The sequence below is a fragment of the Halichoerus grypus genome, chromosome 13 (genome assembly GCF_964656455.1).
Source record: "Halichoerus grypus chromosome 13, mHalGry1.hap1.1, whole genome shotgun sequence".
Lineage (NCBI taxonomy): Eukaryota > Metazoa > Chordata > Mammalia > Carnivora > Phocidae > Halichoerus > Halichoerus grypus.
In genome coordinates, this window is record NC_135724.1 from 62862434 (window position 1) to 62886347 (window position 23914).

At 43.4% G+C, this 23914-nt stretch overlaps 1 protein-coding gene across 6 annotated transcripts in view; it reads left to right on the plus strand.

The window, feature by feature from the left end:
• The window catches only part of HIRA (histone cell cycle regulator), an 88746-nt gene that overhangs the window by 46175 nt on the left and 18657 nt on the right, over positions 1-23914 (plus strand). For 5 of the 6 annotated variants that reach the window (XM_036104250.2, XM_078060629.1, XM_036104253.2 and 2 more), the window contains 6 exons: positions 702-899; positions 2040-2201; positions 20061-20265; positions 20639-20743; positions 22009-22157; positions 23320-23481. In XM_036104250.2, the coding sequence (XP_035960143.2) occupies positions 702-899; positions 2040-2201; positions 20061-20265; positions 20639-20743; positions 22009-22157; positions 23320-23481 (981 nt within the window). The remainder of the gene's footprint in view (positions 1-701; positions 900-2039; positions 2202-20060; positions 20266-20638; positions 20744-22008; positions 22158-23319; positions 23482-23914) is intronic. The other variant, XM_036104251.2, reaches the window with a different exon arrangement.

Below are 23914 nucleotides of genomic sequence, written 5' to 3' on the forward strand. Positions count from 1 at the left end.
TGACGATTATGATAGGGAGCATCTTTGAGCAGCTACTGTGTGTTCTAAATGTGTGCTACACTGACCACATTAGTCCTGACCTCATGGGGAGGGTCCTGTCACTTTCTGTTTTGCAGATAGGAATCTGAAACACAGAGTGGTTGAAGTGCCCAAGGTCCCAGCGCTTGTGTATGGCAAAGGAGTGAGACCTGGCTGGATTGGCCCAGGGCCCTTAGCCTTAGCACTGCGGTATCTTGCCTCCTGTTACAGCAGTGTCTATTACAGAAAAAGCTGGGATACAGCCCTGGCATTCCTCAGTAGAGGCTGGTTAGGTAAATTATGGTATATCCATACAGCCCATAATGAAAGGGAGTTTTACTCCGTATGCTGCATTTCATGACTTCTGAGACACATGTTGCACATTTTAGCATCTCTGAAGTCGGTACATTTTATAATCAGTGGCATCTAACAATTACATTTGGTAGTAATTTTTTCTTTCTTAGTGGTACATAAAGTACCAGTTCATCTTAGATTCAATTACACATAGTGTACGACATAATTTTAGTTTTCTTTTTACTTTTCTGTAACTTTGCACATTTTCTTCCACAAAAAGACTTCATCTTTGGACCCAGAAAAAAATTACTTCAAACATAGAAAGTACTTGATGTGGTGTCTAATTTCCCAGGCTGATTTCCCAGGCTGATTTTTGTTCTTGACAACAGGGACTTCTCCACGGCATTCTTTAACAGCATCCCACTCTCGGGCTCCCTGGCGGGCACCATGCTCTCCTCTCATAGCAATCCACAGCTACTGCCCCTGGACTCCAATACCCCCAACTCCTTTGGCGCCTCGAAGCCCTCCACAGAGCCTGTGGCTACAACTGGCGCCAGGCCGGCTGGTGATACTGTCAGTAAGGACAGGTGAGTGGGCATGCCAAGGCTTGCTCCTGTCCCTGGGGAAAGTTCAGGTTTGGACACAGTTCCACTGACACTTCATGGCTTCTTCAATAAAAAAAGAAAGAGATGCTTGATTTTTTTATGAGGGCCTGCTTGGGAGGGGGACCTTGTTCAGGTGAGTCTCTTGATACACAGGACCATAAGGACTTCACCTCCTGGGGCAAGATGCAGTCCCAAGATGTGCTCCTAAAGGTGGGAACCGGCCAGGGACACATCGCCGGCCGCAGGGTCAGCCCCACCTCTCAGCAGGTCTGCACTGGAAGTGGCTTAGGCCCTCACTGCACAGTCAGGAGCATTGCCACACCAGTTATCTCAGGAAGGGTATCTGGGGAAGGACAGACAGCTCCAGATCTGTGAGACATTTTAACAGTTGGCCCTGCAGATCCTGGGAGAGGAGGAGGGGGCTCCCAGATGCCTGCCAGGTGTCTGGTATGGGGTCCAGGCAGGTAGATGTGGTCAGTAGGAGGCCCCGTGGCTTTGGGACTCAGCATGTGTGATGTGCTTGGGCATGGGGGAAAGTTTACAGGCTCAAGCCTAGGCCTCTCCTGTGGAGAAAACAAGGGCTATGGGGTGTGCACTTGGAGGAGAGTATGAAGAATGCATAATTGCCAAGGTAAGGTGAGAGGGGCCACCCAGGCCACAGTGTGTTTGGCCAAGGATGAAGGCCAGGGATAGACCGTGGCTTCAGGACTCTGGGTGGGGACTTCTCTCATCAGACCATTTGTTGAAGCAGGAAAAGCTGGTGGTTTGGGGTGGAGATGCTGTATTCAGGTTGTGGAGATATGGCTGTATGGAGAGAAAAAAGGGTTGTAAGAGCCACTTTCTAGGCCTCATGCTACCCCAGAAGCTCTCAGAACAATGCAGTGGGGCAAATGTGAGTGCATTTGCTCATGACCTTCTTAGATAGCCAGACTTCAGATTTTAACACATGAAAATATTAAAAGAAATAGCAGTATTAGATTACATCTTGAAATTGGGTTTATATAACTTTGGTATTTGTGCCCCTTTTAGTTGGCTCCAAGTAACACAAATCTAGGACTCCCAAATGCTTGATGGATTGTGCTTGACGTGCTCTCCAATCTTTTTACCCCCCCCCCCCCCCAGTGTGAATGCTACCTCTACTCCTGCTGCATCGTCACCCTCCGTGTTAACGACCCCGTCCAAGATTGAACCCATGAAAGCATTTGACTCCAGATTCACGGAGCGGTCCAAAGCCACGCCAGGTGCTCCTGCCTTGACCAGTGTGACTCCAACAGCTGTGGAAAGGTAGGTGGTGGTTATGTGGGGCCCCGAGAGACCAGGGAGGGTATAGGCTCAGCCAGCAGTGCAGTGTCTGCTTTCCCACCCAGCAGCTTGCCTTCCCATGCAGGAGCAGACTCTGGTCCCTCTGTACTCGGGAGCCTCTGGGTCCAAGGAGAAAGGAGCAGCTTCTTCAAGTGGGAAGATGGTTGGAAGGAGCCATGGGGGCCATGGAACAGGCATAAAGGACAATGAAGGCAATGACATCAGGGCTGGTCAGTGCAGAGGCTATGCTGAGAATAAGGTGGTCATTTGAATAGAGCCCAGAGTGCCCAGAAGAGGAGCGGGAGATTGGCTCTGATACTGTTGCACCATGAAAGTAATGGCCCGCTCAGACACTGACCAGGCATTTGGGAGCTTGAGATAAAAGTGATAGAGGAGAGGTTTTTTTTGTTTGTTTTAAAGATTTTATTTATTTATTTGACAGAGAGAGACACAGCGAGAGAGGGAACACAAGCAGGGGGAGTGGGAGAGGGAGAAGCAGGCTTCCCGCGGAGCAGGGAGCTGGATGTGGGGCTCGATCCCAGGACCCTGGGATCATGACCTGAGCGGAAGGCAGACGCTTAACGACTGAGCCATCCAGGTGCCCCTAGAGGAGAGGTTTTTATGAAATTAGGCTTCTGAGCTCTTCCAGGCTCTATGCCACTCGCCCATTCTCTGCACCTCCCTTAGCACACAGCAACCAAGCCATGTAGGATGTAGTCTGTTTCTTGGAATTGTAGGAGTCCTCTTGAGGTGGCTTTGGGACTCAGCATGTGTGTTTGTTGGCACAGAACTTTTCTGATTCCTGGGGAGCATATCCCCACCCCCACGACTATGAACCCACCACGACACAGAGCTCATTGCATAGCCAGTGAGGTGGGGGCTGAGGGAGTTAGAGGTGGGCTGGGCCAGCTTCCTACAGAGAGTCCAAGGGCTTAAGTGATGTCCTCTTGGGGTTACACTCCACCTTGAGGCCATAGGAGCTCAGCAGCCCTTTGCCACTATCAGCCGAATTCAGGGACATTGGTCACAGACTCTTGCAGTAGCCACACAACCAGCAGGTGCTTAATGAAAGGAGCATTTGTGATGAGACCTGACCTTGCAGTAGATGATATCTTGGAGCTAAAGCTGTAGTACACTGTCCCCAGGACTTGACTCATCTCAAAATTGCTTATCTGATCAGGATTTGTTCTCCTTGAGAACAGCCTCTGGAAACCAGCATGGGAGGACTCTCCCTTCAAGTCAGCTGCTGCATCTATGACCTTGGTGCAGGACCTCATATTCTACTCTGTAGTGTGATCACGCCTATTTTCGTATACAGATGTTCAATGTGATCTCTTTATCTAGCAGTTCCTCTGTCCAGCAGTATGGAGGATCTGAAAACCTTCCTGCTGCTTAGTACTCTGAAATGGTGGATGAACTGCAATATATATCCTTAAAACATGTAACCAGTTCATGAGAAAGTAAGGGAAGTCCCCAGGAGCCAAAATCTAAGGGTGGTAAACAAAACAACCAGAGCAGTGGGCAGGACCACTTGAGATAAACACTGTGGGTGTTGGGCTAGGGGTTACTGACAAGGTGGGTGACGTTGAGTTTTAATGGCCACACAGATTCAAGACGGGGCCTTGGACCTGAGCCATGTAGGGGTTTAGAACTAAGATACTACCATTAAGTCAAGCTGCTTGAGAAAGTACACCTCCAGTGAGGGAGAGGACAGAAAAAACCTGAAGGGCAGCATGAGAACATGGCCAAAAAGTTGAAATGTCTCAGCCAGTCCTCAGGGTTAGGAAAACAGACTGTGTATCCACAGACCTGCGTTCCTGTGGACTGGGGATGTTTAACGCTACCCAGGTCATCGGGAAACCAAGCGAAGAAATGAACACAAAAGGAGATTTTGGCCTAATTAACACCCAGAGGCACTTGGCAAAACTGATGCAAACTCCCCCTGCCAGCGACATTTCCCTGACCCCCCAAGATGTACTGCATTCCCACTGATGAAGCACAGCCAAAAAGGGACTCAAAATCCAAAGGAACAAAACACATGAAGAAACAGTGCATTCCACACAAATGTCAGGAGAAATAATGAGCAGGTTAGACCTTTTTATAAATTTGATCATATATCAGAGAATTGCCAGATAAAGACAGATAAATAAATACGCTTAAATAATCAAAGACATGAAAGATAAAATAGGAAATGTGAGGAAAGGCTAATTTACCATCCCTTATACAAAAATTAACCCAAAGATGGGTCAAAGAACTAAATGTAAGAGCTAAAACTTTAAAACTCAGAAGAAAACAGATGTAGATATATATGACCCTGGATTAGGAAACTTTCTTAGATATACCTAAAGCACAAGCAACTAAAGAACTAAACAACTAAAACCAACTAAAAGATTTAGGATCCAAAATGTATAAAGAACTTAAAATTCAACAATAGAATTAGTTAGAATAACCCAATTTAAAAATGAACAAAGGATTTGAATAGAAATTTCTCCAAAAATATACAGATGACCAATAAGCACATAAAAAGACTCTCAATGTCTTTAGTCATCAGGGAAATGCAAATCGGAAATCACAATGAGATACCACTAGGATGGCTATAATCAGAAAGTCATAATAAGAAGTATTGGTGAGGGGGCGCCTGGGTGGCCAATCAGTTAAGCGTCTGCCTTAGGCTCAGGTCATGATCCCAGAGTCGGGATAGAGCCCCACATCGGGCTCCCTGCTCAGCAGGGAGCCTGCTTCTCCCTCTCCTTCTGCCTGCCACTCCCCATGCTGTGCTCTCTCTCTCTCTCTCCCTGTCAAATAAATAAATAAATCTTAAAAATTAATATATTAAGAAGTGTTGGTGAGGATGGGAAGAAATCAGAACCCTCATAAATTGCTGCTTTAGAACACAATCTAGCAGTTTCTGAAATATAAAATAGAGTTATAAACATACAGTTACCATATGACCCAACAATTTCATACCTACATATATACCCAAGAGAACTGAAAACATATATTCATGTAAAAATTTGTACACAAATGTTCAATCAGTATTACTCATAATAACCACAAAGTAGAAACAACCCAAATGTCTATCAGCTGATGAATGGATAAACAAAATGTGGTATACCCATTCAATATATTATTTGGCAATAAAAAGGAGTAGAGTACTTATACGTGCTGCCACACATGCAAGCTTTGAAAACATGCTAAATGAAGGGAGCCAGTCACAAAGGACCACATGTTGTTTGATTCCACTGATAATGAAATGTCCAGAATAGACAAATTTACAGAGACAGAAAGTAGGTTAGTGGTTGCCAGGGATGAGGGGAGGGGAGGTTGGGATGATTGCTGGTGGATACAGAGTTTCTTTTTGGGATTATGAAAATGCACTGGTGTTAGATAGTGGTGGTGGTTGCATAACCTTACAAATACACTAAAAACTACTGAATTTTATACTTTAAAATGATGAATTTTGTGGTATGTGAATTATGGCTCAAAAGGAATAATGCACCATCAAGAAAGACCAGATAGATTTGGAAAGAAACCAAAAATTACATACATACATTTATTTATTTATTATTTTTTAGAGAGGGAATGGGGAGAGGGAGAGGGAGAATCTTAAGCAGGCTCCACGCTAGGCATGGAGCCCGACGCAGGGCTCAATCTCACAACCCTGAGATCATGACCTGAGCTGAAATCAAGAGTTGGACACTTAACTGACTGAGCCACCCAGGCATCCCTCAAAAATTACTTTTAAAAAAGAAAAATAAAAATCATTGCAATTGAAAAGCCACAGAGAACATTAGAAACAGCAGATAAGACCAGCTGAACAGAGCATTACATCTGAGGAACTGGCTGATGCAGAGGTGAGGAAGTGAAACTTAAGGAGGAGAGGCTAGAGATAAGAGGGCAGACAGTAAGGACAATGTGTACCTAGCAAGCGTTCCCCCAAAGAGGGCATGCTGTGGGGTACTTGTCAAGAGGAAGTAGCTGATATTTTACAGGCTTAACTCAAATGTTGAAACCTCAGTTTGGAAATGGAGTGAGTTCTGAACAGAATAAGGAAAACTAAACCCCCCACCTTACAGAAACTAAGAGCACCGTAGACAGAAATTTCTTTGTTGTTGTTGTTGAGGAAGGCACCCCACGTTTGTCTAATAGGTTTCCATGACCTTTGTCATACTGTTTTCTGTCTCTTGGGGAATACAAACCCTGATTAGGGAAGCACATGGAATACCCCTTGAATTAGGCTGCTAGAAAGGAAAGTCTTGACAGCATGATCTGGTGCCACCATGATTGGCCCCTCAGCAGCTGTGTCCCTAAGGTCACACAGGACCTTTCAGCCTCACTTACAGCTCCAGGAACGACTATAGAATAAGGGAGCATCAAGTTTGTCATTCACTTGAAATTGGCAGTGAGTGAGCATTCACTTAGGGCTGATTTTCCTGCCTCTAAGCAGTTAGGAGCATTTGGTGAGACTCCCAAGAGCCTGGTGCTAAATTCTAAGGAGTTATGTTTAGATCCTCATATGAGGAAAACAGAATAAAATAAAGCACAGTATCTTTAATAAAAGCTTTACAGAAAATGCAACTTTTTTTTTAAAGATTTTATTTATTTATTTGACAGAGCAAGTGAGCGAGCACAAGCAGAGGGAGAGGGAGAAGCAGGCTCCCCACCTAGCAGGGAACCCACTGCAGGGCTCAATCCCACTGAGCCAAAGGCAGTCGCTTAACCAACTGAGCCACCCAGGTGCCCCCAAATGCAGCTTTCTTGATATGGCTGTTTCTTGTAACCCTTTAAATCACCCATCAGTGGAGGTCTTCCTTTGGGGGCACAGTGTCATGCATAGTTAGGAGCAGCACTCAGAACCATACACGTTAAGTCCTAACCCCCCACTTTATGGTGGGGTGATCTTAAGACACACAGTCTTTCTCAGCCCATCTCCCCCCTAGGCAGAATGGCTCTCTGAGGAGCACCTGACTCATAGGAGATATATCTTGAGGACTGAAAAGTAAGGGACTGCCTGTAAAACCATATCTTGATCCTGGTCTCACAGTGAGCAGCACATATCAGTTCTGCCATTACTCCTTCATTATACCTCATGGTGGTTTGGCAATTTAGTCTCTGCAACCTGACTGGTACTTCTTTGCCAAGAGTGTTAGGTGAGTCTGGGGGCCTAATGCTAGCCTCCCAGGTGCAGGGTGGCAGTCCTAGTTGAACCTGTGGGTGGGTCCTCCACTCCACCCTGCCTTAGGGCTGTGTGTCAGTGAAAGGCACAGAGCGGGGGTTCCAAGTTGGCCTGTGCAGGCAGGACCTAGGTGGGAGCCCATTTGTAAGTGAGGCATCTCTGGCCAGCTGTGCTCTTCCTAAGCAGATATCTGGATCTAGAGGACAACTGCTATAGATCCATAGCCTGGTGCTCGTAGGAGTACTAGTGATCTCTGGTACAGGCCCACACAGGCTGGGAAGTGCAGTTTTCAGTGGGTCCCTAGCCTTAGGAGCCCTGAATGGGATGTCAGGTAGAGGCAGAAGGTGGGGAGACTACTGAGGGCTCTCCAAGAAGTCTCAGCCATAGAGAGTGGTGCAGCCTGAGCTAGGGCAGTGCTAAGCAAAGTGAAGTTCATGCACTGGTACTGAGCTTAGAAAGTGATCAAATAATTTTGAAGCTTATATGATAGTTTGACATTGCTATGACATTCTTATTGTATTGTATTTTATAAAACTACACACAAAAGTCTAAAAATTTTTGAAAGGATTTTGGGAAGCACTAATGTAGTGTCTCTAGAACATCAAGCTACACCCAGAGGTGGATGTTTTGCCCTTCTGTAGGGCATCAGAGGAATGGGGAGCAGGCTCTTTGGTTTCATGGAGCAGAACTAGGAGTTTCTGGGTTTTCCCAGTTCTGTACATGGGTACAGATAGAAAGAGTTCAGGATTTGTAGACCCTGGTGTGCCTGTCTACCTTTCTATAACCTAGGGTTACCAGTAGGAAGAACAGCAGAAGACATTGCCCAAAGGAGGGGCTAAAATTGCATACCAATAAATTAGATAAATGAAATGGAGACAGTCCTAGAAAGACATGAACTACCAAAACTAACACAAGAAGAAATAGACAATCTGAATAGACATATAACAAGTGAAGAGTTTGAATTAGTAATCCAACAACAACCTACAAAGAAAAGCCCAGACCCAGATGGCTTTACTGATTTATTCTACCAATCAATTAAAGATTTAATGACAATTCTTCATAAACTCTTTTTTTAAAGATTTTATTTATTTATTTATTTGACAGAGAGAGACACAGCGAGAGAGGGAACACAAGCAGGGGGAGTGGGAGAGGGAGAAGCAGGCTTCCCGCGGAGCAGGGAGCCCGATGCGGGGCTCGATCCCAGGACCCTGGGATCATGACCTGAGCCAAAGGCTTGACAACTGAGCCACCCAGGCACCCCTCTTCATAAACTCTTAAAAAATAGGAGAGGGGCACCAGGCTGGCTCAGTCAGTGGAGCGTGCAGTTCTTGATGTCAAGGTTGTAGGTTCAAACTCCATGTTGGTGTAGAGATTACATAAAGATAAAATCTTTAAAAAAAAAAAAATAGAGAACATTTCCCAACTCATTCTATGAGGCCAGTATCATCAGGATACCAAAAGCAGACAATGATATCACAGCAAAGAAAACTACAATATTTCTTATGAATAAGGACACAGAAATCCTCAAAAATACAACAACATATATATATTCTTTTTTAATCATATACAGCGACTAAGTGGGACTTATCCCAGAATACAAGGTTGGCTCAACATATGAAAATCAGCTGATGTAATATACTATATCAATAGAATAAAAACAGACACCCCATGATTGAATCTAGCACCCATTCATGACCTAAACAATTAACAAACTAGGAGTAGAATGGACCTCCCTCAACATGATAAAAGGACATCTTTGAAAAACCCACATAACTAAGATCATACTTAATGGTAAAAGACTGGATGTTTTCCCCCTAAGGAAAATGAACAGGAACAAGACAAGGGTGTCCACTCTCGCCATTTCTTTTCAACATTGTACTAGAGTTTCTAGACTAAATGACTTCAAGGTTGCAAGATACAAGATCAATATACATTTCTATACGCTTGTAAAGAACAATCCAAAAAAAAAAAAAAAAAACTTAAGACAACAGTTCTATTTACAGTAGCACAGAAAAAAATAAAATGTTTAGAAATAAATTTAACAAAAGAAATACAGCATGGGGCGCCTGGGTGGCTCAGTTGTTAAGCGTCTGCCTTCAGCTCAGGTCATGATCCCAGGGTCCTGGGATCGAGCCCTGCATCGGGCTCCCTGCTTGGCGGGAAGCCTGCTTCTCCCTCTCCCACTCCCCCTGCTTGTGTTCCCTCTCTCGCTGTCTCTCTCTGTCAAATAAATAAAATCTTAAAAAAAAAAAAAAAGAAATACAGCATAAAAATTATACTTTGGAAACTACAACACGTTGTTGAAAGAAATTAAAGACCTAAATAAATGGAAAGACATTCCATTGAATGTCTTGATATTGTTAAGATGGTAGTAGCCCCCAAATTGATTTACAGATTCAATGCAGTCCTTTGCAAAATTCCATGTGGGAAGTCAAGGGCCCCCAAATAGCCAAAATAGTCTTGGGAAAAAAAGAGCAAAGTTGGAGAACTCACACTTCCTGAATTCAAACTTTAGTACAGAGCAGTAATAAGACAGTGTGGTACTAGCACAAGGATAGACATGTAGATCAGAAGAACAGAACTGAAATCCCAGAAATAAACTCACATGTCTGCGGTCAGTTGATTTTCAACAAGGGTGCCAAGACCATTCAATGGATGGAGAAAGAAGAGTCTTACTAACAAATGTTGCTTGCATATGTGTTATCCACATATGCAAAAAAATAAAGTTGGATCCTTCACACTGCATATAAAAATTAACTCAAAATCAAAGAACTAAATTTAAGAGTCAAACTACAAAACTCTTTGTGACTTTGGATTTGTTAATGGATTCTTAGATATGACAGCAAAATCACAAGTAATCAAAGAAGAAATAGATAAATTGGATTTCATTAAAATTTAAAAGTTTTGTGCTTTAAAGGAAACCATTAAGATGGTGGGGAGAAAAAAATGGAGAAAATATTTGCTAATCCTATATCTAATAAAGGACTTGTGTCTAGAATACAAGTATTCTTACAACTCATACAACTCAGTAGTAGACTAATGATGCAATTTTTAAGTGGGCCAAGGATTTAAATAGGCGTTTTTAAAAATATGATACACAAGGGGTGTCTGGGTGGCTCAGTCAGTTGAGCATCTGACTCTTGATTTCAGCTCATGTCATGATCTCAGAGTCCTGGGATCGAGCCCCGCATCAGGTTCCATGCTCAGTGGGGAGTCTGCTTGGGATTCTCTCTCTCTCCCTCTGTCCCTCTCCCTGCTCACGATCTCTCTAAAATAAATAGAAATCGTTTTAAAAAATATATACAAATAGCCAATAAGCAAATGAAAAGATACTCAACATTATTAGTTATTGGGGAAATACAAGTAAAACCACAAGATTCTACTTCACACTGCTAGGAAATCAAAAGATAAATACTAAGTGTTGGCATCAATGTGAAGAAATTGGGACTTTCATGCACTGCTGGTGGGAATATAAAAAGGTACAGACACTGTGGAAAATAGTCCGGCAGTTCCTTAAAAAGTTAAACATAGACTTAACATTTGACACAGGAGTTTCAGTCCTGGGTAAAAACACCCAAGAAAAATGAAAACATGCCTACACAAATAACTTTTATATGAATGTTCATATCAGCATTTTTTACAACAGCCAAAAGCTTGAAACCAACCAAATGTTTATTACCTGAAGTATGGATAAGCAAGGTGTGGTTATCCATACAATGAAATATTAGTCAATCATAAGAAAGGAGTAAAGTACCAATACAGTCTACAGCATGAATAAACCTTGAAAACATGCTAAGTGAAAAAACCAATCCTGAATATTTCATATTCTGTGATTCTGTTTATAGGAAGTGTCCAGAATGGGGACATCTATGGAAATAGAAAGTAGATTAGTGGTTTCCCAAGCTGTGGTGAATAGGAGAATTGGTTGGAGGGGAGGGGTTATAATGAAGAGGTATAGGGTTTCTTTTTGAGATAATGAAAATATTCTGAAATTGCTATTGTGATTGTTGCACAACTTTGTGAAGACACTAAGAACTATTGAATTGTATTCTTTAAATTCATGAATTGTATGGTATGTGGGTTACATCTCAGTAAAGCTGTTCCCAAAAATACACACATTGCACACATACATACATACACGTACACATACAGGTATACACAGATTGCAATGGAGAAGTGCAAGAAAAGGCATGAGATACTGTGTTTCTATGTCAGCAGCACCTAGGACTTTTTTTTTTTTTTAAGATTTTATTTATTTATTTGACAGAGAGAGAGCACAAGTAGGCAGAGCAGCAGGCAGAGGGAGAGGGAGAAGCAGGCTCCCCGCTGAGCAGGGAGCCCAATGCAGGGCCTGATCCCAGGACCCTGGGATCATGACCTGAGCCAAAGGCAGATGCTTCCTTGTCCGAGGAAAACGGCTGCATCCTCGAGACGTACTGGGAAGCAAGGGTTTTGGGTGAATGTGCTAACCTGCCTCTGGACTTCCAGCCTACCTCCGGGGCCCAGCCCAGCCGTCCCTGCTGCAGCCCAGCTGTCCCCACAGCCCGCGTCCTTCTGTCCTGCCCGTTTCTCCTGCCTAGTGGGCATTTGTGCAATTCGGGACTTTATTTCCACAAACTGACCCTTGTATCAGTAGTCTTGAGATTTAAGGACCTTCCTTCAGCTCTGAACAGCTTTTCCCCTCCATTCCAATCCAAAGATTTAACATGAACCTTTCCAGTTGACTCCTTTGTGGGTGGCTTCTTTGCTGTTGACATTCTCAGTCCTGTTACCTTTACGTCTCCAATGGTGAAAATCAGTCAAATCAGTCCAATAAAATACGAACTAAGTTAAAAAAAAAAAAAAAAAGGCAGACGCTTAACCTACAGAGCCACCCAGGCGCCCCAGCACCTAGGACTTCTAAGTGGAGTTTTTTATAGGCTTTTGTTTTGAAAGCTTCCCAACCTTCAGCAACATTAAACATCTTTGTAGCCTTCACCTAGATTCACCAGTTTTTGTCACTTTTGCAAGTTTTGATTTTACTTTTACTCTACAACACACATGATGGAAACACAACGCTTCTTCCTGCTGTGAGAGTCGCTTCCTAAGCAAGGATGTTCTCCTTCATAATCCTATTCACACTCCAGTAGGTATTTAGTCCTACACTTCAAAGTTTTTTTTTTAATTTTTATGAAGTACTGTCCATCATTTAGAGTTTTCTCTTTGTGCTGTACAGTTGTATGTGTTTTGACAAATGCGTAATGTCTTTTATCCAGCGTTGTAGCATCATGCATGGTAATTTCACCTCCCTAAATATCCCTTGTACTTCAGCTATTCATCCCTCCCTTCCTCTTCCCTGAACACCTGACAATCATTGAACTTTTTCTGCCTCCATAGTTTTGCCTTTTCTAGAATGTTGTATAATTGGAATCATACTGTATATACCGTTTTCTGATGGGTGTGTTTCATTTAGCAATGTAATGTTCTTACATGCATTTTCATGGTTTGATAGTTCATTTCTTTTTATTACCAAATAATATTCCATTGTATGAATGTACCACAGTTTGTATGTACTACCATAGTTTATCCATTCCCCCATTGAAGGATACCTTGATTGCTTCCATTTTGGGGCAGTTATGTATAAACATTATATAAGGCTGCTATGAACATTCATGTGTAGGTTTTTGTGTGAATAAATGTTTTCAACTCAGTTGGGCAAATACCTAGGAGTGCAATCGCTGGGTTGTGTGGTGAGACTAGGGTTAGCTTTATAAGAAACTGCCAGACTGTCTTTCACAATGACTGCATTTCCACCAACAATGAATGAGTTCCTTTGATCCACATCCCTGTCCACATTTGTTATAAGTTTTTTTAGATTTTAGCCATTCTAATAAGTGTTGAGTGATCTCTTATTGTTGTGTTTATTTTCAGTTCCCTGATTTTCACTTCTAGTGTTGACCATCTTTTCATATGCTTATTAGCCATCTGGATCTTCTTTGGTGAGGTGCCTGTTTAGATCTTTTTATTTTTTAGATTAGGTTGCTTGTTTTCTTACTGTCAAGTTCTACAAATTCTTTGTATATTTTGGATACAAATCCTTACTCAGATAATGTGATTTACAAGTACTGTCTTCCGATCTTTGGCTTGTCTTTTCATTCTTTTAACAATGTCTTAGAGCAGAAACTTCTAATGTTAATGAAGTCCTACAGAACCAGATTTTTTCTGTCACGGATTGTGCTTTCAGTATTGTATCAAACACTCATTGCCAGTATAGTCAATAATATTGTAGTAACTTTGTATGGTGACAGATGGTAACTACATTTACTGTGGTAAGCACTGTAATATAAAAATAAATTTGCCAAACCCAGGCTTATTAGACTTCCTACCATGTTTTCTTCTAAGTTCTTCATTTATAGTTTTGTGTTTTACACTTAGATCACTTTGAGTTAATTTTTATGGGAGATGTAAGGTATGTGTCTAGATTCTGGTTTTGCATGTGGTTGTCCAGTTGTTTCAGCATCATTTGTTGAAAAGACTATCCTTTCTGTGCCTTTGCCTTAATCACAGATCACTTGATTATATTTGTATGGATCTATTTCTAGGTGTTTTATCTTTCCATATAAATTTTAGAACCAGTTTGTCAATACATACAATATAATTTCCTGGGACTTTTATTGGGATTCCATTTAATCTCTAGATCAAGTTATGAAAAATTGACATCTTAATATTGAGTCTTCTGGGGCACCTGGGTGGCTCAGTCAGTTAAGCGTCTGCCTTTGACTCAGGTCATGATCTCAGGGTCCTGGGATCAAGCCCCACATCAGGCTCCCTGATCAGCGCAGAGCCTGCTTCTCCCTCTGCCTCTGCTCCTCCCCCTGCTTGTGTGCGCACTCTCTCTCTTTCAAATAAATAAAATCTTTAAAAAAAAAAACTTTAAAAAGTATATATTGAGTCTTCTTATCCATAAACATAGAATATCTCCATTTATGTAGATCTTTTATTTCTTTCATCAGAGTTTTGTAGTTTTCCTCATGTGGAATTTAGACATATTTTGTTAGATTTATATCTGATTATTTCATTTTTTGATGCTAATGTAAATAGTATTATGTTTAGAATTTCAAATACCAGTTCAATACTAGTATGTAGAAAAGCAATTGACTTTTGTATATTAACTTTGTATCCTACAGCCTTGCCATAATTGCTTATTAGTTCCATTTTTTGTTGTCTTCGATTCTTTGAGATTTTCTACAAAGACAATTATGTCATCTGCAAATAGAGACAATTTTATTTCTCCTTCCCAATCTTTATGCCTTTTATTTCTTTCTCTTACTGCATTAGCTAGGATTTCTAGTACTATATTAAATAGAAGTAGTGAGAGGGGACATCCTTGCCTTCTCAGTCTTATGTGAAAGCATCTAGTGTCTCACCATTAAGTATGATGTTAGCTATAGTTTTTTTGTGAATATCCTTTATCAAATTGAGGAAATTCTCCTCTAATCCTGGTTTGCTAAGAGTTTTTTTTATCATGAATGGATGTTGGATTTTGTCAAATGCCTTTTCTGCATCTGTTTATATGATGATAAGATTTTTCTTCTTTAGCTCTATTAGATGTGATGGATTACATTAATCACTTTGAATGTTGAGCTAGTATGCATATCTGCATATAAATACCATTTGGTTGTTGTGTATAATTCTTATACATTGTTGGATTCAATTTGCCAATATTTTGTTGAAGATTTTTGCATCTATGTTCACGAGAGATACTGGCCTATAGTTTTTTTTCTTGTAATGTCAGTATCTGGTTTTTATATTTGGGTAATGCTTGCCTCATGGGTGTTAGGAGTTATTTCCTCTGCTTCTCTTTTCTAGAATATATTGTAGAAAATTGGTATAATTTCTTCCTTAAATATTTGGTAGAATTCACCAGTAAAACTGTCTGGGCCTGGTATTTTTTTTCTTGGAAGGTTATTAATTGTTGATTCATTTTCTTTAATAGGCCTGTTCAGATTAGTTATTTTTCCTTGTGTGAGTTTTAGTTGATTGTTTTTTGTTTTTTTCAAGAAACTGGTCCATTTCACCAAAGTTATCCAATCTGTGGGTTTAGAATTATTCATAATATTCCTCTATGTTCCTTTTATTGTCCATGGGAGCAATAGTGAAAGCCCCTTTTGCATTTCTGACATTAATGATTTTGTGTCCTCTCTTTTTTTCTTGATTAGCCTGGCTACAAGTTTAATTTTATTGCTCTTTTCAAAGAACCAGCTTTTTATTTCATTGATTTTTCTCTGTTGTTTTCCTGTTTTGAATTTCATGGATTTCTGCTCTAATTTTTATTATTTATTTTCTTCTCCTTGCTTTATATTACTTTACTTATTATTGCCTTATTATTATATTACTGTATTGCTATTTGTTATTTATTTGCTTCTGCTTGCTGATCTTTTTCTAGTTCCTAAAGGTAAAGTTTAAGGTTTTTATTGCAGGTCTTTCTTCTTTTCTAAAATATGTATTCTCAGGGCTCCTGGATGGCTCAGTTGGGTAAGCAACCGACTCTTGATTTTGGCTCAGGTCATGATCTCAGGGTCAGGAAATTGAGCCCCACATCAGGATCCATGATCATCGGGGAGTCTGCTTGAAGGTTCCCTCTGCCCTTCCCCCACTCTCACTCTTTCTCTCTCTCAAATAAATAAATATTTAAGAAAAAATAAAGGAGTTGTCTGGGTGGCAATCGGTTAAGTGTCTTACTCTTGGTTTTGGCTCAGGTGGTGATCTCAAGATCCTGAGATCAAGCCCTGTGTTGGGCTCCACGCTCAATGTGGAGTTTGCTTAAGACTCTCTCCCTCTGCCCCTCCCCCCCAAAAAATAAATAAATCTTTTAAAAATAATAAAAATAAAAATATTTCCTGCTATAAATTTCCTTCTAAGCACTGTTTTCACTGCATCCCACAAATTTTGATAAATTACATTTTTGTTTTCATTTAAATATTTTTACATTTCTCTTGAGACTTTTTCTTTGACCATATATTGTTTAGAAGTGTGTGGTTTAACCCTCTGCTTGGGGGTTTTCCAGGTATCTTTCTGTTATTGTCTAGTTTAATTCTGTTGTGGGCTTAAAGCATACTTTGTATGTTTTTTATCCTTTTAAATTTGTGTTGTTGTTGTTGTTTTAAGATTTTATTTATTTATTTGACAGAGAGACACAGCAAGAGAGGGAACACAAGCAGGGGGAGTCAGAGAGGGAGAAGCAGCCTCCCGCCAAGCAGGGAGCCCGATGAGGGGCTTGATCCCAGTACCCTGGGATCATGACCTGAGCCAAAGGCAGACATTTAACGACTGAGCCACCCAGGCGCCCCATTATCCTTTTAAATTTGTTAGAGTATGTTTTACGACCCAGAATGTGGTCTATCTTAGTGAATATTCCATGTGATCTTGAGAAGGATGTGTATTCTGCTATTGTTACATGAAGTATCTTATAAATATCAACTAAATTCAAATGAATGATAGTATTGTTCATTTGATTAATTCCTTATTGATTTTCTGTGTGCTGGATATGTCAGTTACTGATAGAGGTAAATTGAAATCTCCACTTATAATTGTGGAGTTGTCCAGTTCTCCTTGTGGTTCTATCAGTTTGCCACATGTATTTTGATGCTCTGTTGTTAGGCATGTATACATTAAGGATTGCTATGTATGTATACATATGTATACATAAAGGAGAGTTGGCCCTTTTATCATTATGTAATGTTCCTCTTTATCCTTAATACTTTTCCTTACTCTGGTGTCCACTTTTTCTGAAATTAATATAGCTACTCCAGTTTTCTTTTAATTAGAGTTAGAGTGGCATACAGGCATATGCTAAGAGATACTACAAGTTTGGTTCCAGACCACCACAATAAATCAAATATTGCAATAAAGCAAGTCAAATGAATTTTTGGTTTCCTAGTACATGTAAAAGTTATAGACTGTAGTCTATTAAGTGTGCAATAATAGCATTGTATCTAAGAAAACAATGTACATACCTTAATGGAAAAAATACTTAATTGCTAAAAAATGCTAACCATCATCTGGGCTTTCAGCAAGTCATAATCTTTTTGCTGGTGGAGGGTCTTGCCTCAATGCTAATGGCTCCTAACTGTTCAGGGTGGTGCTTGCTGAAGGTTGGGGTGACTGTGGCAACTTTAAGACAATGAAGTTTGCCACATCAGTTGACTCTTCCTTTTATGAACAATTTCTCTATAGCAATGCCATTTGACAGCATTTATACACAGCAGAACTTCTTTCAAAATTGGAAGTCAGTCCTTTCAAAGCCTGACAGTGTTTAATCAGCTAAGTTTATGTGGTATTCTAAATCCTTTGTTGTCGGGGCACCTGGGTGGCTCAGTCGGTTAAGCGACTGCCTTCAGCTCAGGTCGTGATTCTGGAGTCCCAGGATCGAGTCCCGCATCGGGCTCCCTGTTCGGTGGGGAGTCTGCTTCTCCCTCTGACCCTCCCCCCCTCATGCTCTCTCTATCTCTGTCTCCCTCCGTCTCTCAAATAAATAAATAAAATCTTTTTTATTTTTTTTAAGATTTTATTTATTTATTTGAGAGAGAGAATGAGATAGAGAGAGCATGAGAGGGGGGAGGGTCAGAGGGAGAAGCAGACTCCCCGCTGAGCAGGGAGCCCAATGCGGGGCTCGATCCCGGGACTCCAGGATCATGACCCAAGCCGAAGGCAGTCGCCCAACCAACTGAGCCACCCAGGCGCCCCTAAATAAAATCTTTTTTAAAAAAAATAAATAAATCCTTTGTTGTCATTTCAACAATCTTTACAGCATCTTCTCCAGGAGTAGATTCCATCTCAAGAAACCACTTTCTCTGCTCCTCCATGAGAAGCAACTTCTCATCCATTCAGGTTTTATCATGAGATTGCAGCAATTCAGTCACATCTTCAGGCTTCACTTCTAATTCTAGGTCTCTTGCTGTTTCCACCACATCTGCAGTTACTTCCTCCACTGAAGTCTTGAACCCCTGAAAGTCATCCATGAGGGTTGGAATTTACTTCTTCCAAATTCCTGTTCATGTTGCTATTTTGACCCCTTCCTATGAATCTTGAGTGTTCTTAGTGGCATCTAGATGATGAATCATTTTCAGAAGGTTTTCCATGTACTTTGTCCAGATCCATCACAGGAGTCACTATGTATGGCAGCTATAGCCTTACAGAATTTATTTCTTCAATAATAAGACTTGAAAGTCAAAACTACTCTTGATCCATGGCCTGCAGAACAGATGTTGTGTTAGCAGGCATGAAAACAACATTAATTTCATCTGCCTGATGAAACAGATGTCCGAAAGCCATCTCTATCAGAGGTCTTGGGTGACCAGGTGTATTGGCAATGAACAGTAATATTTTTAAAGGAATCTTTTTCTGAGCAGTAGGTCTCAACAGTGAGCTTAAAATATTTAGTAAACCATGCTGTAAGCAGATACTAGGCTTTGTTGTTCCACTTATATAGGGTAAGGCAGAGTAGATTTAGCATAATTCTTAAGGCCCTAGGATTTTTGGAATGGTAAATGAGCATTGGCTTCCACTTCAAGTCACCAGCTGCACTGGCCCCTAACGAGAGAGTCAGCCTGTCCTTTGAAGCCAGACATTGACTTCTCCTCTCCAGCTGTGAAAGTCCTAGATAGCTTCTACTTTCAATACAAGGCTGTTTCATGTATATTGAAAATCTGTCGTTTACTGTAGCCACCTTCACTAATTAGCTAGATCTTCTCAATAACTTCCTGCAGCTTCTACATTAGCATTTGAAGTTTCACCTTGCACTTTTAGTTATGGAGCTGGTTTCTTTCCTTAAAACTCATGAACCACCCTCTGCTAGCTTCAGACTAGTTATTCTAGTCCTATTGTACCAGAGCCCTGTTGAAATGGTGAGTTTTTTGGGGAGGAGAAGCATTCTATTATCTCATGATTAAATCTTGTTGTTGTTGTTGGACCGGTGACCCTGGGCTATGACCTTCAGAAGAATTCCTTAGCCCACGCGTGCGTTTGTGCGTGCATGTGTGGGCTAGGCTATAGGTGGTTAATTGCCCTGCTGCTAAGTCACATGGGGTCTAGTAAAGTAGTTTCCCTTGAAGGCAGGCTTTTGTTAAGGAGAAGGGAACTCTGAGTGTGTTTCAAATGGTTCATTTTCCCTCCCCTAGCCCAAAGCACACAGGGGATTTTTCCATCCCTGATCTTCACCCATGACAGCCTGTTAGAGCTCCTGGAGGTAAAGCTAACATAAATGTGGGTACCCTCCTGCCACTGGACCCCCAATAGTTTTAACTTACAAGCCAGCCCACGCTCAGCCTCCAGCAGTGTACCAGTTACTTTAAGTCTTCCTACCAGTTAGGGCTCCAGGGCCTTCAGCTCCAGGTGAGCTCTAGCTTTCTGTCTTCACCTAGTATCTCTGGTTTCCAGGGTGGTAATTTGCCTTGTGACCTTACTTCTCTGATGAATCCAAGAAAAGTTGTTGATTTTCAGTTTTTCAGCTTTCCTCTTTGAGAATGGGAGTGACAACTTCCAAGCTCTTTGCATGTTGGAGCAGAAACCAGAAGTCCTTTTTTACTATTTTTATTTATTAACTTTTGGTGATGAGTATGGATTTTATAATTATTTTAAACTTAATAGTCATATGGAGTAGGCCATGGATGTCTGTGTTTGTGCAGGTTGAAAGAGCAAAACCTTGTGAAAGAGCTGAGGCCCCGGGACCTCCTGGAGAGCAGCAGTGACAGCGACGAAAAAGTCCCTGTGGCCAAGCCTTCCTCGCTGTCCAAGCGAAAACTGGAGCTTGAGGTGGAAACGGTGGAAAAGAAGAAAAAAGGGCGGCCTCGGAAGGACTCTCGGCTCATGCCTGTGTCTCTGTCTGTCCAGGTGAGGCCAGCGGGCCCATGCGGTCTCCCCCAGCCCAGCTCGTGAGCTCAGTGCTGGAATCCGCACATGCCCGAGTAGGATAAGAGAGGCCGTGCATGCCACTGTGTGCCTCATCAGTGTGGAAACAGTTGGCAGAGACATGCAGGCCCCCACACCTGCCCTCAGCCTACTCAGAGTCCTTGAGCAGTTCCCTGGGGTCAGCTACTCATCTGGAAAGTGGGGGTCTTTATAGCCTTCATCTGCACTTTTACCCTCACAGAGTAGGCAGAAATGCCTGGGGAACTGGCCTGGCCTCACCACTGGGTGACTCACCTTTACCTGACGTTGCCCTACAGTGCTGGGGCGGGGCTCAGAGACATTTCTGCTCTTGCAGTCCCCAGCTGCCCTGACCGCAGAGAAGGACGCCGTGTGTTTGTCTGTACCAGCACCTGCACTGAAACTGCCCATGCCAGGCCCCCAGAGAGCATTCACCCTCCAGGTGAGCAGGCTTCCTACCTCTGCACACACTCTCCACGCTCCCCCTCTGTGTAAACCCTGAATTGTCACTTACTTAGGGCTGCTTTTCAGTGGCTCTCCATCACTTCCCACATCTAGGGAAGTTGTAGTTAATCAGGGCCAGATCACTAGCCTCTTCCTCAGGGATTCCCTTGCTGCCCTCACCTCACATTTCTCTCCTCTATGCTTTGCCCTTACAGTCCTGCTGCCATCTTCTGGATGGCCAGCCCCTTCAAAACTTGTTTCAGGTATTCCCTTCTGGAAGCCTCCTTGAGCTCCACACTCAGCCCTGGGCAGCCTCAGGCTTGGTGCAGTTGGACTGCATGGTAATGGCCTATCTCCCAATCAGTTTGCTGGCCCTGTCCCCTTCCCAGGACCCAGCAGAGTCGTCATCAGGGCTATTTGAGTTCTTGGAGTAGAGCTTATGACCATGTGCTTGTTCAAAACACAGCTCTAGAACAAAGAATCCATTATGCCCAGAGGCCTTCCATTCATTCCATCTAGCACCTGACCTTGGACATGCCACAGGTTCACGCCTGTTGTTCCTGAGCTCAGGTGCACGTCCTCAGGAAACCTTCTGGGACCCCACACACAGGTCACTTTCCACTGGGCACACAGTGCCCCATGCAGGCTGGTCCTCATGGGACACTAGAGAGCCAATGTCAGCCCCTCCCACCACAAGTCTTTCTGGGCCTAAGGATAAGGACCCACGTGGTTTGTTCCTGTTGCTGTTCTGCATGGAGACAGGGCGCACAAACCCCCTTCCAAACTCTAGCCACTGCCTCCCCACCCCCACCCCGCCCAGGGGCTTTACCACTGAGTGCTGCTTGGGACTGTTCTTGGTTTCCAGGGGTCTATGAAGGGGCCTATCTCCCAGTCACATCCAGCCCTCTGCCCCAGTTCACGAACCCACTTTTGTGGCCACACAACTGCAAATTGTTCAGCCGTTCTGCCTGGGTTTTCCATATGGGGATATCCAGTCCATCAGCTCCTTAGGCATGAGAGATGAGGCTGAGCAAGCTCCCAGCCCTCTCCCTGCCCTGGGGGCCACACATCCAGACGTCTGGCCTTCTTGTCCCACCCTGTTACTGCACACATTGCCACCCTCCTATTTACCAGCCAGTTCTGTCTGCCTCTCTGTCTTCCTCCTGCTTTGGGGCCTTTGATCATCTCACCTGTCACATGACCCAAGTCTCAGTGGGCCCACCATCACCTGAAAAGACATTGTGTTTGCTTTCCTCCACCCAGGTGAGCTCCGATCCCTCCATGTACATTGAGGTGGAGAATGAAGTGACTGCCGTGGGAGGTGTGAAGCTAAGTCGTTTGAAGTGTAACCGGGAAGGGAAGGAGTGGGAGACGGTACTCACCAGCCGGATCCTCACTGCTGCCGGCAGCTGGTAAGGGCAAGGGTCTTTGCCCAGCCCAGCTTTTAATGTCAGGGAAGCACCAAGTGCTATGCTGTGTGACCCTGTTACTGTCTGAGGCGGGAGGAATTGCCCTACATGCCAGCTTCCAGAGGCCTGTACCATGCCTTGCCCTAAGCTAAGCGTGTGCATGTCTTCTCAATCCCCACAAGACCTAATAAAGTCACCATCATTATCACCATGTTATAGGTGGGGAAACTCTCTTAGAGGGTCAACCAAGGCAGGATTTCCACCCAGATGTTCTGATTCCCTTATCTGGCCAGATTCCTAAAATCTCAGGTTCCAGGCTGAGCTCTGTCTGGCTCTCTGACATGGGATCATTGTTTCTCTGGACCCCCAGATTTTCATCTAGGGAAGTCAGGATGGATTTCTGATTGTCCTATGAGTCCCCAGCCTAGCCCTCTCCATATTCTGCACTTTGAGAGGAGACCTTAATTCAATGGTTAGTCCCCCAGTGTCTTCCCATGGACTTCCAGCCATGATCCCCTAGAGCTGTTTTTACATGTGCTTGATCTGGAAAGAGGACCAGCATTTTCCTCAGGTGCCTGTTGAGGCGTAGGACCTTCAGTCAGGTCCATGTATTTGATACTCTTAAAAGGATTTTACAAAGATAATTGGCTTAGATACAATCACTTTGACTAGACCCTTAATCAGTTATCATGAGGCTGCATGTAAAATGCTTTCATAGTGTCTGTGAGTACTTGGCCTTCCATCTTGGGTCAGCGTTCCCATGGGCCCTGAGTGAGTGCATGGTGTTGCACCTAGAAGGAACCATCATTCTGTACCTCCTTTTCATTCTCTGCCAAGATGAGCAAACTGAGCTTCCTGATCCCAGGCGCCCACAAAGGACAAATAGGCCTGTGTGCTGGGTGTTGCTGTGGGCTCCCCCTGGATCAGCATTAGTGTGAGCTCAGAAAAGCTCAAGCTGCCCCTGAAGGGAAAGAGAACACATTCTCTTTAATCAGAGGTCTCATTTAGGCTAGGCTGCATCAGCCCTGCTGCCCCGGTCCTTGGGCAAGCCCTCGTAGCAGGCACGGGGCAGGCACAGACAGAGGGAAGGCTCTGCATTTCAGGGCTGCTGCCTCTGCCACAGCTCCCGATGATCATGACACCTGTCCCCTCTGTGCCTTTTCAGTGACGTGGTATGTGTTGCCTGTGAAAAGAGGATGCTGTCCGTGTTCTCCGCCTGTGGTCGCCGCCTCCTCCCTCCCATCCTCCTGCCGTCCCCAATCTCCACTTTGCACTGCACGGGCTCCTACGTCATGGCGCTCACTGCTGCAGCCACGTTGTCTGTCTGGTGAGAGGCAGGCCCGGGGTGGGGCAGGCTCCAAGCAGGATGGGATGGGGTTGTGCAGGTCCCCTCTCACTTCAGGGATAGGGAAGGCAGCAAAGGGGGCCACTCAGCAGACATGTCCTTAGGCCCTGCTGGCCTGGGCATCTTAACGCCTAAGGAGGCCTGAGCAGTCAGTCACGCATTGCTTGTGATAGCCACCCCGCGTTGAGGGAGGGAGAGTGTGCAGTGGAAGTGGCGCAGGCTGCCTGCCCCTGCTGCCATCCTGATAGCAGCAAAGCTCATGACAAATCACACAATGCCTAATTGCATGTGCCAGGGTCCAGAAAAGGGATCTCAGCTACCAGAGCATGGCCACACTTCTCCCAGAGTTGGCATGGTGTTGGTGGCAGGCCCCACAGCTCTGTTGCCTAGGCCCTCTCCCATAGACTTGTGCAGA